At 40.6% G+C, this 15,052-nt stretch overlaps 5 protein-coding genes across 5 annotated transcripts; 1 reads left to right on the top strand and 4 right to left on the bottom strand.

The window, feature by feature from the left end:
- Positions 1 to 1,538: 1,538 nt before the first annotated feature.
- PAAG_06545 (DUF298 domain-containing protein) lies at positions 1,539 to 2,811 on the bottom strand (the record flags this gene model as incomplete). The annotated part of the gene is made up of 4 exons (XM_015845923.1): positions 1,539 to 1,983; positions 2,079 to 2,244; positions 2,323 to 2,399; positions 2,768 to 2,811. 4 exons carry the CDS (start codon positions 2,809 to 2,811, stop codon positions 1,539 to 1,541), a joined length of 732 nt encoding a protein of 243 aa, XP_015700149.1.
- Positions 2,812 to 6,740: 3,929 nt separating this feature from the next.
- PAAG_06546 (ribosome biogenesis protein NIP7) lies at positions 6,741 to 7,482 on the bottom strand (the record flags this gene model as incomplete). The annotated part of the gene is made up of 3 exons (XM_002791330.2): positions 6,741 to 6,764; positions 6,817 to 6,918; positions 7,024 to 7,482. The coding sequence occupies 3 exons, from the start codon at positions 7,480 to 7,482 to the stop codon at positions 6,741 to 6,743; spliced, it is 585 nt and encodes a 194-aa protein (XP_002791376.1).
- A 281-nt stretch (positions 7,483 to 7,763) lies between these two features.
- On the top strand, positions 7,764 to 9,836 carry PAAG_06547 (nucleolar complex-associated protein; the record flags this gene model as incomplete). Its single annotated transcript, XM_002791331.2, has 1 exon — positions 7,764 to 9,836. One exon carries the CDS (start codon positions 7,764 to 7,766, stop codon positions 9,834 to 9,836), a length of 2,073 nt encoding a protein of 690 aa, XP_002791377.1.
- A 685-nt stretch (positions 9,837 to 10,521) lies between these two features.
- PAAG_06548 (hypothetical protein) lies at positions 10,522 to 12,975 on the bottom strand (the record flags this gene model as incomplete). Its single annotated transcript, XM_015845924.1, has 2 exons — positions 10,522 to 12,718; positions 12,812 to 12,975. 2 exons carry the CDS (start codon positions 12,973 to 12,975, stop codon positions 10,522 to 10,524), a joined length of 2,361 nt encoding a protein of 786 aa, XP_015700150.1.
- A 930-nt stretch (positions 12,976 to 13,905) lies between these two features.
- Positions 13,906 to 14,471, bottom strand: PAAG_06549 (hypothetical protein; the record flags this gene model as incomplete). The annotated part of the gene is made up of 2 exons (XM_002791333.1): positions 13,906 to 14,306; positions 14,411 to 14,471. 2 exons carry the CDS (start codon positions 14,469 to 14,471, stop codon positions 13,906 to 13,908), a joined length of 462 nt encoding a protein of 153 aa, XP_002791379.1.
- Between the last annotated feature and the right edge of the window lie 581 nt (positions 14,472 to 15,052).

The following is a 15,052-nucleotide window of genomic DNA, read 5'->3' on the forward strand; positions in this document are numbered from 1 at the left end:
GTAATCGGGAGCAGCGGTTCCAGGATTATCATATCTTAAGCATGTCAGTAGATAAATTGGCATAACTTTCGTGAAATATCTAGGGTGAAAGACCAAAGCCCATACTACAATCCAACATGTACAGGAAGTCAGGATTTCGCCCGTGCAAGGATGGTTAGTTTCCATTGTTGAATCTTGATGGGTAGGAGAGACAATAATAGATTGACAGTAAGGAGAACATATTATGCTATATATACCTGTCAGTTGAGTGAAAGATTTCTTTTCTTGGCCATACACACATTAATCTCTCCTTTATTAATATTGCATCGTCGTCTGGTACTAGCAACGCGATATTGTGTAAATTCATATGTGCCACAAGCCTTTCCTGACCTTCGGGATCGCAAGGAGTACGGCATATTTCATTTATCTTGTGAATCTGCAGGCTGGAAAGAATCTCGTACTTGCATTGGAAATGTTGACTGAGAAGGCGACAAAAGCTCTAGCAAATAGATAAATAAGCACAATCTCAGCACTTGAAGACATCTAACATACCAGATTCCTTCAAAAGAATACTTGGTATTGAAGGTAGACTGAACACGATTACATATCATGAGCCCACAGACTTTGCACCGCCAGATAGCAATAAATGGCCTTCCATTGCATAGCGAGCAACGCCAGGTTAAGATATTTCCGTTGCTTGCTTGAATTATTGCCCCATTGATGTGGGCAAGCAGGTTCGCCGTCACTAATTCTCGAATGAACCCGAATTCGCCTGGATATGTATATCTGATATTTTTCTAAAAAGTCTCCAAATTCAGCCCACGTTCTTTGACCAAAATACCCTTGTGAGTGACACCATTCTGGATTTTGCTTACTGGGAATGAGGAGAATGTTTTGGCTTTAGTCTGATATGTTAGATGATATGCTTGGTACAGTACTGCTAATCTGTTCTTGCCAGTAAACCTAATGCGGGGATGGAGATTCCTCTTTACCTTGAGAGCCCTTCACTAATTTTTGTATACAACACAACAATTCAAGATATGATTAAATAGCGTCGCTCCTCTACGTGAGGTTGAAGTGGATAGGAACAGCGCAGGTGGATCTCTGAAGGGAGGAGGGACCACCGTGTGTAGTGAGATTATTGGCATTAAAAATACACGCACGCTTATGGAGTTTTAGCTGGCCAGTATTTCTAAAAAAAAAAAAAAAAAAAAAAAAAAAAAAAAAAAAAGAAGTGAAGAGCAAGGGCTTTTGGGTGCTTAAAGAGATAACAGAGTACGTCTGTCGCGATGGTTGGCCTTTTCAAACTCTCAAGTTATTCAGCCAGCCCCTTTTATGTCAGTCAAACGTTCCAAGCATCATATTCTCTTCTTATCTTTCTTAGAAATCATCCACCAGCAATAAAAATAATTGTGATATGTAAGTTCAAGTCCCATTCCCACTCCAAGGTCTGGTGATAGGGCAGGAATCCTACAGAGAAGGCAACAGGACAACACCTCACATCCACAAGCAGAGAATATAGCCATGCATTAAAAAAGCATAATACCAAACAATTGCCTTCACTCAACTTCCATAGCCTCAGCCCTAGCCCCCTTCCCACCCCTCTTCCCCTGCACAAACACAACAAACTCATCAATAGCCCTGGGCCACGCTCCATCCTCACTCCACCAAGTAAGTGACTCATCCTCCATCGTCTTCCGCATAAATACCTCAACCTGCTCCCACAAATCCTTATTAACAGGCCGCTTGAGCTGCCCATCGACGAATTCAATCCACCAATCCAGCCAGGGGGTGGTGAGGGTGTTCCAACTAACCCCACCGCTAGAGGAGGTGAAGAAGAGGCGCCATTGATCCGTGGCTATTTCCTGAGTGAGATTTCGTTGGCCTGGTAAACGACAGATGACGAACGTATAGCGGTATACGCGGCGGAAGAGATCGGGTTCTTTGGGGAGGCTGACACGAAGCTTTGCGGCGTAGGAAGCTTGTTTTGCAATTGTGTCGCAGCTTAGTTGGGTTAGTATGTTTGTTGGGAATTGGGGGTAATTGGAGACGCGAAAGGAGAAAAGAGGGGGTTTATTGATTTAGACAGATAAACGCACTTGACATTTTTCCATCCTTCAACAAAACTTTCTCGTGTAAATTCTCCCATAGATGGAGAGCGTAGAAATTCTGCAATGGCAAGGCAAACAACTTCATCTAGATTTACTTTGATGTCGCCTAGGTATTTAATCACACCTTCAATGCCGATGGTATTCGGATTTTCACCTGGTTTGTTTATTTATGCTATTAACTTTAATCTGTTTTATACACAAGCAAACACAATCGAAGCATTTAACAACGTACCACAATAGTTATCAAATAACTTGTTGAGAGCAGCAGCTGATTCAGTAGAGCTGTTTTCTGCTACGCTCGCAAAATATCTGCGGACGGACAAAACTGTTAGTACGCAATAGGAACTTGGCTCTGCAATACGGTAAAAGAGAAAAAAGAAACAGAAAAGGAGGAATATACTGCGAAAAAAGGAACGGAAATAAAGTAAATGGAAAAATGGCAACAATCAAGTTATAATGGCTATCGCTGAACAGGACCAAAGACAAGAGATGTAGGTGAGCGAGATGGGGTGGTGCACAGCACCTTACCGATTCACTCAACGTTGCATAAACATCAATGGAGAAAATGGCTCCATAGCAGGCATATAGGTCTTCATTCTAACATTTTGCCTGCAAAATCAAATAAGAGGGTAACTAAGGGAGAACGCTGGGAGACAAGTTCAGAGTGCTGGGCTAACTTTTTTAGTGACTTAGCCTTTGGCCGCTTGGAGCGAGGAACCATTTTGGGGTCTTCTAAAAGCAGGATGAGAAGCAATCAAGAATGTTGTCTGTCAACACTGGACCACACTGATGCTGCTATTGGAAGCACTCTCAATGAGATTTCTGAACACGTAGGATCTTGAGAACTGAGATCACAATTGTGCAGATGAGGAAATAAACAATTTCAACAGATTGCATGAAGAAGAGCAGGTTATCAGCTCCTGGTCAGAACACAGTCTGGAGAGTCAGATTATTGTATTATCTGAGCAGAGATAGACTGTAATGATTGCCACTGGTGAAGTGGATGAGAGGGAACAACTGTCAATGAAAATTTAACAGAAGCTCTGGATTGGATCTTTCAATAAGCAAGGGAGTAGATGTACGATCCAGACTGACAAGACAGCTGCAAAGACAACTGTGCAAGAGCCACGAAAATTGTGTCTTCTGAGATGTGTATAGTGGTGTGTTTGTCTGTGGTGAGGGGGGAGGAGCAATGCCGTATAGCCGACTTGAACCAGCGCTGCTTTCGAGGGCAGAACGACCGTTCTTGGGAAGCGAGGGGAACCAAGGGGCAGATCCTATAGGTATCTTCCCAAGGAATAGGGGGCAGACACTCCTGATAGAATGATGTTCAAAGATTCGGGCATGAGGAATTCAACAAACCTCCTCTATAGCCCCTACAGACTTTTGGGGGATAAAGCGCAACTAGCGACAGCCATCGCATATTCCATGGCCCGATCGAAGCATCGACACGCAAAAATAAAAACAATAATAATAAAACACTGCTTAGATGAAATAAAGCCAGATAAAACCAGAGCAGAACAAAGGAATCGCATAGCACCTACGCATCTACAGCTCGTTCCACATTCCACCCGTTAGCTTTGAGGAACTAAAAGGAGAAGAAACATAAGAGTCAGTACAGTATCTCCGCCCACAACAAAGGCGAATATCAACAAAAACAACGGGTATGCAATGACTTATATTAAACATATATATATACCTAGGTAGATATATATAAATGAAGAAAGATACAATTCTCATACCTTGCCAGCAACACTCTCTTTTGCGTTTGTAAAACAGACAAACTGCGAAATCATATGTTTTTGACTGGATGAATACAGGGACGGCATCTTGAAAGGGTCCGACGCGTATCCTCTGCTATGCGGGTATTGTAATAGACCTCACCTCTCCAGTAAGATATGTGAGGAGCATTAAATTGCGGCAGATATTGGATGGCGGGGTTGGGGTTAACCAGCGCTTTAGCCGTGCAGGAGAGAATGTTATTTAGTAGATGAAAGAGATCCTGATGCTAAAAGGATCAATATTTTAGATGTGATGAATGTATATGAGAAAGAAAATTTTAAAATAATAATAAATAATAAATAATAGTAGTAGAAGTAGTAATAGTAATAGTAATAATAATAGTAATAATAATAGTTGTTGTTGTTGTTGTTGTTGTTGTTGCTGAAGACAAGAATAAGTCAGCGATGCCTTGCTGCAGCTTATTACGTTGGTCACTCATACGCAGCCAGCCAAACCACAAAAGAAGGTTATCCGATCATTGGGAGGATAACGTTGTTTTGTGTGTTGGACCAGCTAATTAGCTGAAATCTAAACTAGTTGAGGAGGCACGTGATTAGAGTAACCACAAATCATTCAAATCTGAAATAAAAATTAATCACAACAATTAGACACTGAATTCCGCATTCATACAGAGTATAACTGTAAAATTCAAAGAAAACTGCTTACTTTTATTATTTTGCAAAAGAATTTTTAAATTATAAAATTAATATATATAAATTTTATTAAATAGATTATAAATTTATTTATTTTATTTATTTTATTTAAATATAAAATATAATAAATTTAAAATATAAAAATTTTTATTTAAAAATTTTAAATATTTAATTTATAATTTAATAATAAAATAAACATATAATTTTTTTAAAAAAAAATATAATTAAAAAATTTTTTATTAAATAAAAATTTATATTAAAATATTAATATTAAATTATTTAAATTTATAAAAAATAAAATAATATTAATAGCTAATATTATATTATTAAATATTAAATATAATATAAAAAAATTTATTTAAATAATTAAAATTAAAATAAATTAATAAATTAATTAATAAATATAAAAATTATCAATAATTAAATATTTAAAAAAATTATATTTTTAATATTTAAAATTAAAATTAAATATTATTTTTTTTAAATATAAAAAATAAAATATTATTAAAATTTTTAATTATATTAAATTAAAAAATTTAATAAAGTTTTTTATATTAAAATAAAAATAATTTAATCTTAATAAAAATAAATTAAAAATAATAAATTTTAATATTTTAATTAAAATTATAAAAAATAATTAATTTTAAACTATTTTTTAAACTATTATTATTCATTAATCATATAATAATTAAATAAAAATAAAAATAAAATTTAATTATAAATATATTTCTATATATTTATAATAGTTAAATAATTAAAATAATAATTTATTTTTTATTATTTTTAATAGTATAAAAATATATTTAATTATATTTTTAAAATATAAAATAAATTTAATTTTATAAAATTTAAAATTATTAAAATTATTAATAAAATAAATAATTTATTTTATAATAAAAAAAATATATAACTTTTATTTAATATAGTAAAATAAAAAATTTCAATTATATTAATAGTGTAAATGTTATTATTAACTTTAAAATTTTTAAAAAAATAATAATTTAATTTAATTTAATATAAAAATTAAATTTTAATTTATTTTTATTTTATAAAAAATAAAAAAATAGAATTATAAAATTTAAAAAATTAAATCAGATTAAAAAACTTTAAATAATATAATATAATTTTTAAAAAAATATAATATTTATTAGAATAATATAAAAAATATTTTTAAATTATATAATCATATATAATTTATATAATTTTAATTTTATAGTTAAAATTTAATAAAAAAATTTATAAATTTATAAATTATTTTTAAATTTTTTAAAATAAAGTTTTAATAAAAATATTTTAAATTTATTATTAATTATTTATATTATTAAAATTAATATAAATTATATTTTAAAAATTATAAGAATAAATTTTAATTTAAATAATAATAATAATAATATATATATTATATTTATTAAATATATTTAATAAAAATATATATATAAATTAAAAATTAATTATTAAACTTTAAAAATTAAGTTTATTATAATTTTTATTTTTTTATTAATATTATTAAAGTTAAATAATAATTTTTTATTTATAAGTTTTTTGACTTATTAAATTTATTAATTTATTATAATTATTTTTATTATCTGATATATTTTCTTCAAATAAGTTCAAATTTACTATTTAATATTGAATTTTTTTTTTTTTTTAGCAGTTTACAAATATCAGCAATAACTTTACTATCTATTATTTTAATTCTCAGATAGTCTATTCTACGCGTGCTTATAATAATCGCCAAGTTAAAAGCCGCTTATTTAGCTTATCAGAAAATATGGACAGAGAGGGCTGAGTGACAAAGAGAGATGGCATATTGTCAACTGTACAAATAAATTCCTAATGGAGAATGCCCTAGGAAGTTTTTCACTATGATCTTTCTCTCCAACCGGATCAAACCCACGTGTTTTATGCAGCGATAAAATAATTCTTAGCATTCTGATTTTCCTTAATCTCAAAATTTGCCAGTGGCAAAGGAATGCCGTGAACAGTTATTCACTCATAGCTGATGGTGGCAAAGCAGCAAGCATATTAGGAATAACAAGAGCAAAGCGGAGACAGGAAGTCCCAGGAACAGCCACTTTGAAGCAAAGACCTTTATTTAGCCCTGAAATATATATTGGAAACCCAAAGAAATCATGCAACAGTAAACGCCAAACTTTTCCCCTGGATCCAGGAATCGAAAAACAAAAGAAAAAAAAAATGAAATAAGACAAATGAATTACGTCGTGAAAAGAGTATCCTCCTGCATAATATGTTAGAAAAAGTTTCACCAAAAAGGTGATGGTGTTTCTTACCTCTCTCAGGTATTCTCCTATATCCGCCTGTCTGAAGGTCGTGATGCCTGTGGGGTCAAGCCGTCGTGCCTCTGCAGTGGATCGAGCAGTGACTCCGAACCCCTATTTACTCAAGCAACAAAATTAGCAATCATTTCTATACGGCCTGGGGGAGAAATACAAGGAAAACATTATGATGTATCTCCAATATAGCAATAGATAACCTACCAAAGGCGTATCATCCATCCCAAGCACCACTATACCCGAATGCTCAGGACAGTCCTCACTCCATCTCCCAACATGTGCTTTCACAATATTGCCTCCATACAGGAATGGCATCTCCCCATTCGGCTTGACCCACACCCTATACCTCGCATGTGGCGCAATCACATCCAATGCTGTAATATGCAGTCTGAACTTGCCCGTCTTCGTAAACTTGCCTATACAGGTACCTAGCGACAGGAGTTTGTCACGGGGCACTGATGTTGCTAGGTTGGCTATTGAGAGGCGCACGTAGTATACTCGGGAACCATGGAGGCGAAATACATGGCGGTCATTCGCTGATGGTTCGCCGCCGCTCGTAGTTGAGGTCGAATGGGGTGCGATTAGGTTGTTAAGGGAGCGACCTGTATAGTTTGCGAGCTTGGTGAAGAGGGTTTTCGTCTCTGCCTCTGTGAGGGCACGCATGGTGGAAGGTGGGGTATCCCCCAGGTACACACTCCACAGAACAATTGAGGGATAAGTGGAAGAAGAATGGGGATGGTCTTCGTGAATGATTAATTTGCAAGTTTCGTTGATTGATCCCCGGAGTTTCTCTGAAAGCTTTTCCGCAAATGAAATATTCCCCGCTAGTGCGAAGTCTTGGCATCGACGCAACCGCCAAAATTTAATTTCATTTTTCTCTACGGGAACAACGTCAAGGTAAGAAGGGAAATCAAAACAAAACAAGACGAACAACAAAATAGCCCATGGCGCTTGGGCATGCGGTGAAAAGGAGGCGGCTTAGTCCGTCCAGAGATGCCGATTCGCAGGCTCCAAATTCGAATGCATCCTTCAAAAAGCGTTTCTACAGTCGTGCGGCGGAATGGGACCTGGAACAAGAATACGAGCGTCGGCCGCGCAAGGGCAACAAATGTGATGTAGAGAAGAGTCGTCTTCCGATTAAAACTGCGGAAGGAAAGTTAGAGCATATCATGGAGCCTACGGATGATCAGTCTGACAATCCCTTCGATTCGGACGACGATGCTGCGGAGGAGCAGGGGATTACGGCCGAGGTCAAGGCTGTTGAGAAGCCGAAACCTCACATCCCCGCGAAAATACAGATTCTAGAAGCAAAAGAAGAGTTGGCAAGGATTGCAGAGCTTATTAATGAGGATCCGGAGGAGCATACGGGTTTATTTAAAAGACTAGGAGACATGGTATCGGAGACCTTACTTCCCGCAGTTAAGAAGCTGGCATTGGCCGCCCAAGCGGCTATCTATAGAGATGTTATTCCTGGCTATCGGATAAGGCCATTGGGGGAAGAAAATACGACGGCAAAAGTTTCGAAAGAGGTGCGGAAACTTCGTGATTTTGAGAAGTCTCTTCTCTCCGGATATCAAAATGCTGTCAAGCAATACGCTTCTTTTGCAAAACCGAGTGGGACTGCCAAGGATGCAGATGATGCGGAGGGTTTGAAGAAAGTTGCAATCAATTGTGCCTGTAGCTTACTTCTTGCAGTGCCGCATTTCAATTTCCGCGGCGAGCTGTTGAGGATTCTGATTTCGCAACTTGGTAGGTGCAAAGTTGACGAAAACTTTGTTAAATGTCGTGAGACGATTGAACAACTATTTTCCAACGATGAAGATGGTATCGTGTCTATGGAAGCTGTTGGGTTGCTGTCTAAAATGATGAAGGCAAGAAATTACCAGGTTCACGACAGCGTGTTGGATACTTTTCTGCATTTACGACTTCTCTCAGAATTCTCTTCAAAGGGTTCGAAAGATTCCATCGACAAACAGGGAGATGAGGACACATTGAAGGGCAAGAAGGTGAAGGCGAAAAAGGAATTCAGAACTAAAAAGGAGAGAAAACTTGCTAAGGAGCGAAAAGCAGTGGCCAAAGATATGAAGGAGGCAGATGCCCTTGTCAGCCATGAGTCTCGGGATAAGATGCAAGCGGAAACGCTGAAACTGGTATTCGGCACATATTTCCGGATCCTCAAGCTTCGCAGCCCCAGCCTTATGGGTGCCGTCCTGGAAGGCCTAGCAAAATATGCCCACCTCATCAACCAGGATTTCTTCGGTGACCTCCTCGAAGCATTGAAAGAACTAATTTCACAAACCGATCCTTCCAACTCTTCCACAGAAACCCCAGACCCATCTACCTCCCCTAACGAACTCGACCTCGTTGGTAAAACGGAAACAAGGAATATGACCCGCGAAGCGCTCCTGTGCTGCATAACCGCCTTCGCCCTTCTCGAGGGCCAAGACGCCAGCAAGGCCGCCTCAACACTCCATCTAGACCTCAGCTACTTTATGACCTACCTCTACCAATCCCTCTACCCGTTATCCCTATACCCAGACATAGAATACCACCCAAACAAATCTCTTCACCTCCCCGACCCATCCACCACCACAACCCCCGTTCCCGAGAGGCACCAGACCAACAAAGTAAATTTCCAAACCCCTACCGTCCTCCTTCTCCGCTGCCTCCAATCCACTCTCACAGCCAAAGGCACCAACGTAGCACCTCCGCTTCGCCTAGGCGGCTTCACAAAGCGCCTCATGACCGCGTCTTTACAGTTGCCAGAGAAGTCATCGCTGGCTACGCTTTCTCTGCTGGCGCGTGTGGCCAAGCAGCATGGGCGGAAAATCGCGCCGTTGTGGAATACCGAGGAGCGGAGGGGGGATGGTGTGTTTGATCCACTTGCGTTGACGGTGGAGGGGAGTAATGTCTTTGCTGGGAATGTGTGGGAGGGGGAGTTGTTGAGGTTGCATTATTGTCCGCGGGTGAGGGAGGTGGCGAGGGAAGTTGAGAAGGTTGTCGCGGCGGTGAAGTAGGCTTGTCGGTGATGCGAGCATGTAGATTGAAGATATGGTGAAGGTTCTCTATATTTAGGAATTTGGGTGTTTTTATGAATGGAATTGTGAGTCATAAATAAACTATTTTTTGCTTCTCGAGTGGAAATCAGGGATGAGAATTCCAAAGGAGATCTTTTGACCTTTAATTCAACCTTTCAACTCCCTATTTATTGGGTTTCTATTTAGGTGATACAATTTGCATTGGGTAGTTAACTAACTAGAAGAAAAGCACGAAACTTGTACAGAATCCAACATGCAGCCAAACTTGAGAAACTTCACTGTAAAGAAAATGAAATGAAAAGCAAAAACAAATCATATCAGACAAACCCTTACATTGACATTCATCGACGCTGCCAACCAACTCCTTGTTAAACCTGGAATTACTCCGTACAAGAACCGCAAGTTTCAAGATACACCCAGAAACAACCCAACTCAAGGTCACAAAAGTTGATAGTGGTAAAAAGAAAGCAAAGGAGAAGCCAATGACCAGCAAGGAGGCAAAAGAGAAAGGCAATCACAAAACAACTCGACTTTATAAGAAACAGATTGGAAACACGCATCAAGACACATAAGGTGGAGTACCCAATCATCATGAAAACCTCATCAACCAAAACACTTTCGCTCCCACATCACTTACGTCGCATAGATACATACCCCTGGCTCTTTAACGTGGGCTGTTGATATTGTTGTTATTGCCGTTCGGACAAACCTGTTGATACCAGTTTGCAGCGCTAGGCCATGCGCGGTAAGGGGTAAACACCCTATTAGCAGCAGGCCACTGACCGGCGTGCGGAACATTGCCAAAGCTTTGGGAGTTATTGAATTGTGGATATCCCACATGGGACACTACGGGAACCGATGGCGGTGGAACTGGCGCATAACCGTGGTTGAAGTTACCGAAAGGTATGTGGAAGGGATTAGAATTACCTGGTCGACCGCGAACGCTAGAATTGTTGCATCCCAAGCTTGACTGACGCGGAGGGAATCCTACAGGGTTTCCGGGTGTTTGGTTAAGGGCACCTAATGGACCTGTAATGCGTGAATTGGGATGGACGAAGGACTGGGCTTGGAAACCACCAGGAGTGAATGTGGGGGAGACTAGTGCTGGTGCCTGTGTAGCTGTGGGGGCTGGTGGATGCTGTCCCGAGGGACGCACAACTGGAGCTGTGGGATCAATAATTAAAAATTTCTTGCTGGGTATGGAGAATGCATTGAGGCTCTTACCTTTCTTATTATTGCTATTGTTAGAACCGCCACGACGATTTGCTCCACCGTTATTACGTTTGGGATTCCAGACACCCCGCTTCTGGCCTGTTTGCGAGCCACGGAAGCCACCCCGCTGTTGTTGACCTTGGTCTTCTGAGATACCTCTGCTAAACGTAGGGTTCGTCTGGGATTGCGCCCGCGCAACTGGGCTTCCTATGCTCCCATCGTTGGCACGACTGCCAGAAATTTCCTCAGCGCTGCGTACAGTTAAAGCCTCGTTGTCGCCTGGGTCAAACGGAGTTCCGCATACTGCTGCAGGTGTACGAACAGATGTCTCACCGACCCGCTCCATAACATCGGACCAATTGGGGGTAATATTATCGTCACTAGTGTTAGGATATGCTTGGTTGATGTTTCCAGCCATATCACTAATACTTGCAACAGCTGCAGCGACAGACTCGACTGCTTCACCCAATTCCCCAACAACCAGAGTGATGTGGTTTTTGATGCTTTTGTCGTGGGTCGCAAGGCTTTTGAATCTTGCTCTTTTCTCCAGCTCCAGGCCCTCTGAGAGGATTTTCACGTTGGTATTGACGACCTCGAGCTGATGGAGAATCCTCAGTTCATCCATCTTGATGTTAGCCACGTCGTTTGTCAGCGCTTTGAGTTGGGCGAAGATTGCTTTATGGGGGGATTCTTCGCTCATAGTGAGAAACTGAGTCGTGTCCGTTGTGTTGGAATCAATAGCTTCAGGACCCGACTGCTCTGCCACGTTCAAAATTTCGTTGGCGCCAGGTTTTGGCACGTAGTTGTCCTGTTGTGAGTAAATGCCCGGCTTCTGGGGTGCAGAAAGCGCTCTCCGACCGCGTGTTATATGAATAAATGGTGACGTTCTGTAGCAGATTCTCCCTTTTCTTATCCGGCTTCCACTTCTACCACGAAAGAATGAATGATTGAAGGAGTTGAAACGTTGAGGCTGTGAGCTTTGCCTAAACTCTGTTGGCGTGGGTGGGCGAGGAGGGAGGTGCGGATTTATGACGGACATTTGGCCCGGCAACGAGAGCTCAGTGTTGTTCTCGCTTGGTGTCCTACCAAATGTTGCAGTGCTGCTAGTCCAACAGGAATATTCCTCTGCCTCGTCAAGTTTTATCGAGCCCCGAGCACTCGTAACTCTCCTCTCAGGGCTAACCAGCCTGGCAGTGCCTCTTGTTCCACAGGTACCTTTATTTGTTAGGCTTAATTCAGGGGATCCGAGAATGATTCCATCCAATTTAGGTGGGGACTGAAAGTACTCCTTTTCCGGGGTTTCTGCTGATTTGTCGCTCGATGTAGGAGAAAGCGTTGTGTGGACAGTTCCCCAATTGCTACCAAACATCTCGTCGCCCCGCAGTTCAGGGGTAGAGCTTACCTTTCTTGCAGTTGATAGACGTCCAATGCGTTTCGCTGATAGCTCAGAGTAGGAGTTCTCTGTTTGCATGAGAGGTGCTGAGAGTGGGGGTTTGTCGCCGTCCTTCTTCTCCTTGGGGTAGTATATTTTTGGTCGTTCAGCCGTTTCCATGACAATGCTGCTCATATCAGCAGGAGTGGTTGGTGGCGCTGGTGATGCCTCCTGGTTGGTGATGCTATAGTTTGATAAGGGAGCAGAACCAGGATGTCTGTTATGGCCACAGTCAAAAAGGTACCGAGACAGTGTGTCAACTGCACTTGTGGCAATATCAAAGAAGGGGGGAAATGAAAGGGGGTTTCACTTATGCTCTGGGGAGAATATATTACCGGTGGTGCTGGGAACGTAGGTCCTCGGGAAGAGGAGTTGTTCCGGAGTTTCCTCTGGGCTAGGGGTATTTTCTCCTTTACCATAACTTCGCCCTTGCTTCGACATCCTTTTGGAGAAAAGCCGGTATTTCCGGGCCATAGCTATCCAGGTTGACTCGAAATCTCTGTTGCATGTCAGCGCAGAACTGCTATCGCTACGGGAGGTTTTCCAAGCCTTACACTGGAAAAGAATCCTGGAGATATTAAGGAATTTCTATTACCTCACAAGGGGCGAAGGGTGTGGGGGGAATATAGGAGCTCGTTCGTGCTGATGGGCCCAAGGAATCACAATACCCCATGCTTTTAGTCCACAGCAATGCTGATAGATATTGCAACAGGAATTAAGAAGCCCAGGGAAATGGTATAGAAACGGGAGAGACTAGCAGTAGAAAGAATGGGGGGAAGTAGCAGACCTAACGACCTACCGTAAACCTGGACATATATGATAGCTAATGTGAGCTGATTGTCAGCGAAAGCTCCGAGACTTGCGGGAGTCTCCAGCTGAGATCAGGGTCCAAACGAAATGCCCTTGGCTGTTGCAAAGCTCTATCTCTGGATTTCTGCCTAGGTTAATGTGCGATTGACACAGGGAATATATGATTTTTGAGAATGTATCAGGGAGGTTTCAGCAAGAGGTAAAATTGGGGGAGTAAAGGGAAGTCCAAAAATGCTGCAGAAGAAATCCAAAATGCCAGAATTCACAGTATCCAAAAGGTCTTTATGTCCAATATATCATTCTTTATTCAAGATGGTGAATGAGGGTCATGACCAGCTGATTTCCAGTAACAGGGACTGAAGTATCCAAACTTGAGAGTTGTTTGCGCACAAAGGAGGTGTGAGGTGAAAAGGAGACAGGATATAGACACCGCGTTGGACAGCAACGGCCTTAGCGCCATTTAAGCGACGTGTTCCTGTTGATTGCATGCACTGGGACCTGCCCTCCCTATTTCTTTGGAGCATACCACTGCTTCCAAGGTTATGCATTTGCTGCTTGCCTGCTACACGAATTTTCGCTTTAATTTTCGCTTTATTAGTGCTTTGTGGAAATAGGAGTTAAACGGTGCGAGTGAGATTCGATTGCCCCTATTTCCACAACTTTGCCCCTCTGCTTCTTTCTTCGATCCCACCGCTTCTTCTTTCGCCAAGTTGATATCCCTCTGCTCCCGCTTGATCGGTGGAAGTGTTTGACGTTCCCGGCGACAGGGCCTGGCACCGTGCTGACAAGCCCTCCATTCCCTGAAGAAGAGTGGTCGACAGAGTAAGACCATCGGATCTCGTTACTGCAGGGATTCATGCAATCGGGTCTCCTGTTCAAAAGGGCCCAGAAATCCATTGCATGCATAGGACCTCCTGATGTCCGTTTTCGGATATTGGCATGCCTCCTACTACCGGAGAGACTTGGTGGAGGACGGGCGATTCCACGGACATCGTCTAGAGTAGAAGGAAATAGTTGACAGGCCACATTGTATGATAGATTAACGCATTGGATCCTAATGAAGAATTAAATATGTCATAGAACGGCTTCACCGTTCTACCCGTGTAAGAGAAGGTAAAAGGGGCAATAGTAACGGTCCTGCTCCATCGGACTGCCGCCATTTTTCTTCTTAAAGGTAACTATTAGGAGAATAATATGGAGGAAAAGAACAGACTGGAAAAGGAAAGAAAAAGAACCTCTTGTTTCCTACTAAACTGGAATGTGATGAGAATACTGTACCACTCTTGTTCCCCTTCCCACATTAATTTTCTTCCCTTCTGAGTTCTCTTGCATTCAACATCAAATAATCATGTACACATAGCAGGGAAATGAGATGCCAACCAGATCAGCGCGACGGGATATCCGCACGGTATTACCATGGTCTCTGTATCGTATCTCTTTCTCGCTTTTCCTCCATCTTTTCACAAATCGACATCCATATACATAACTTCAAACTTAAGCTCGCTGATGATGGTTCAAGCACTCAACGACAGAAGATTTGGAAGAATCTCGAAAGCGCAAGGAGGCGGGGTGATTATTCAGCAAACTGTGATCATAACTATTATGCTAGATGACATTGACGATCAAAAGTGACAAACATCTCATCACATGACATTATCTGCTTCGCTCACAACAATGCAATAGAAGAATAGCATAATGGAACATAACAACAAGGTCAAAGTCTTCATGAGAAAATATCAAG

The sequence above is a fragment of the Paracoccidioides lutzii genome (assembly GCF_000150705.2).
Source record: "Paracoccidioides lutzii Pb01 unplaced genomic scaffold supercont2.19, whole genome shotgun sequence".
In the NCBI taxonomy this organism is placed as follows: Eukaryota; Fungi; Ascomycota; class Eurotiomycetes; order Onygenales; family Ajellomycetaceae; genus Paracoccidioides; species Paracoccidioides lutzii.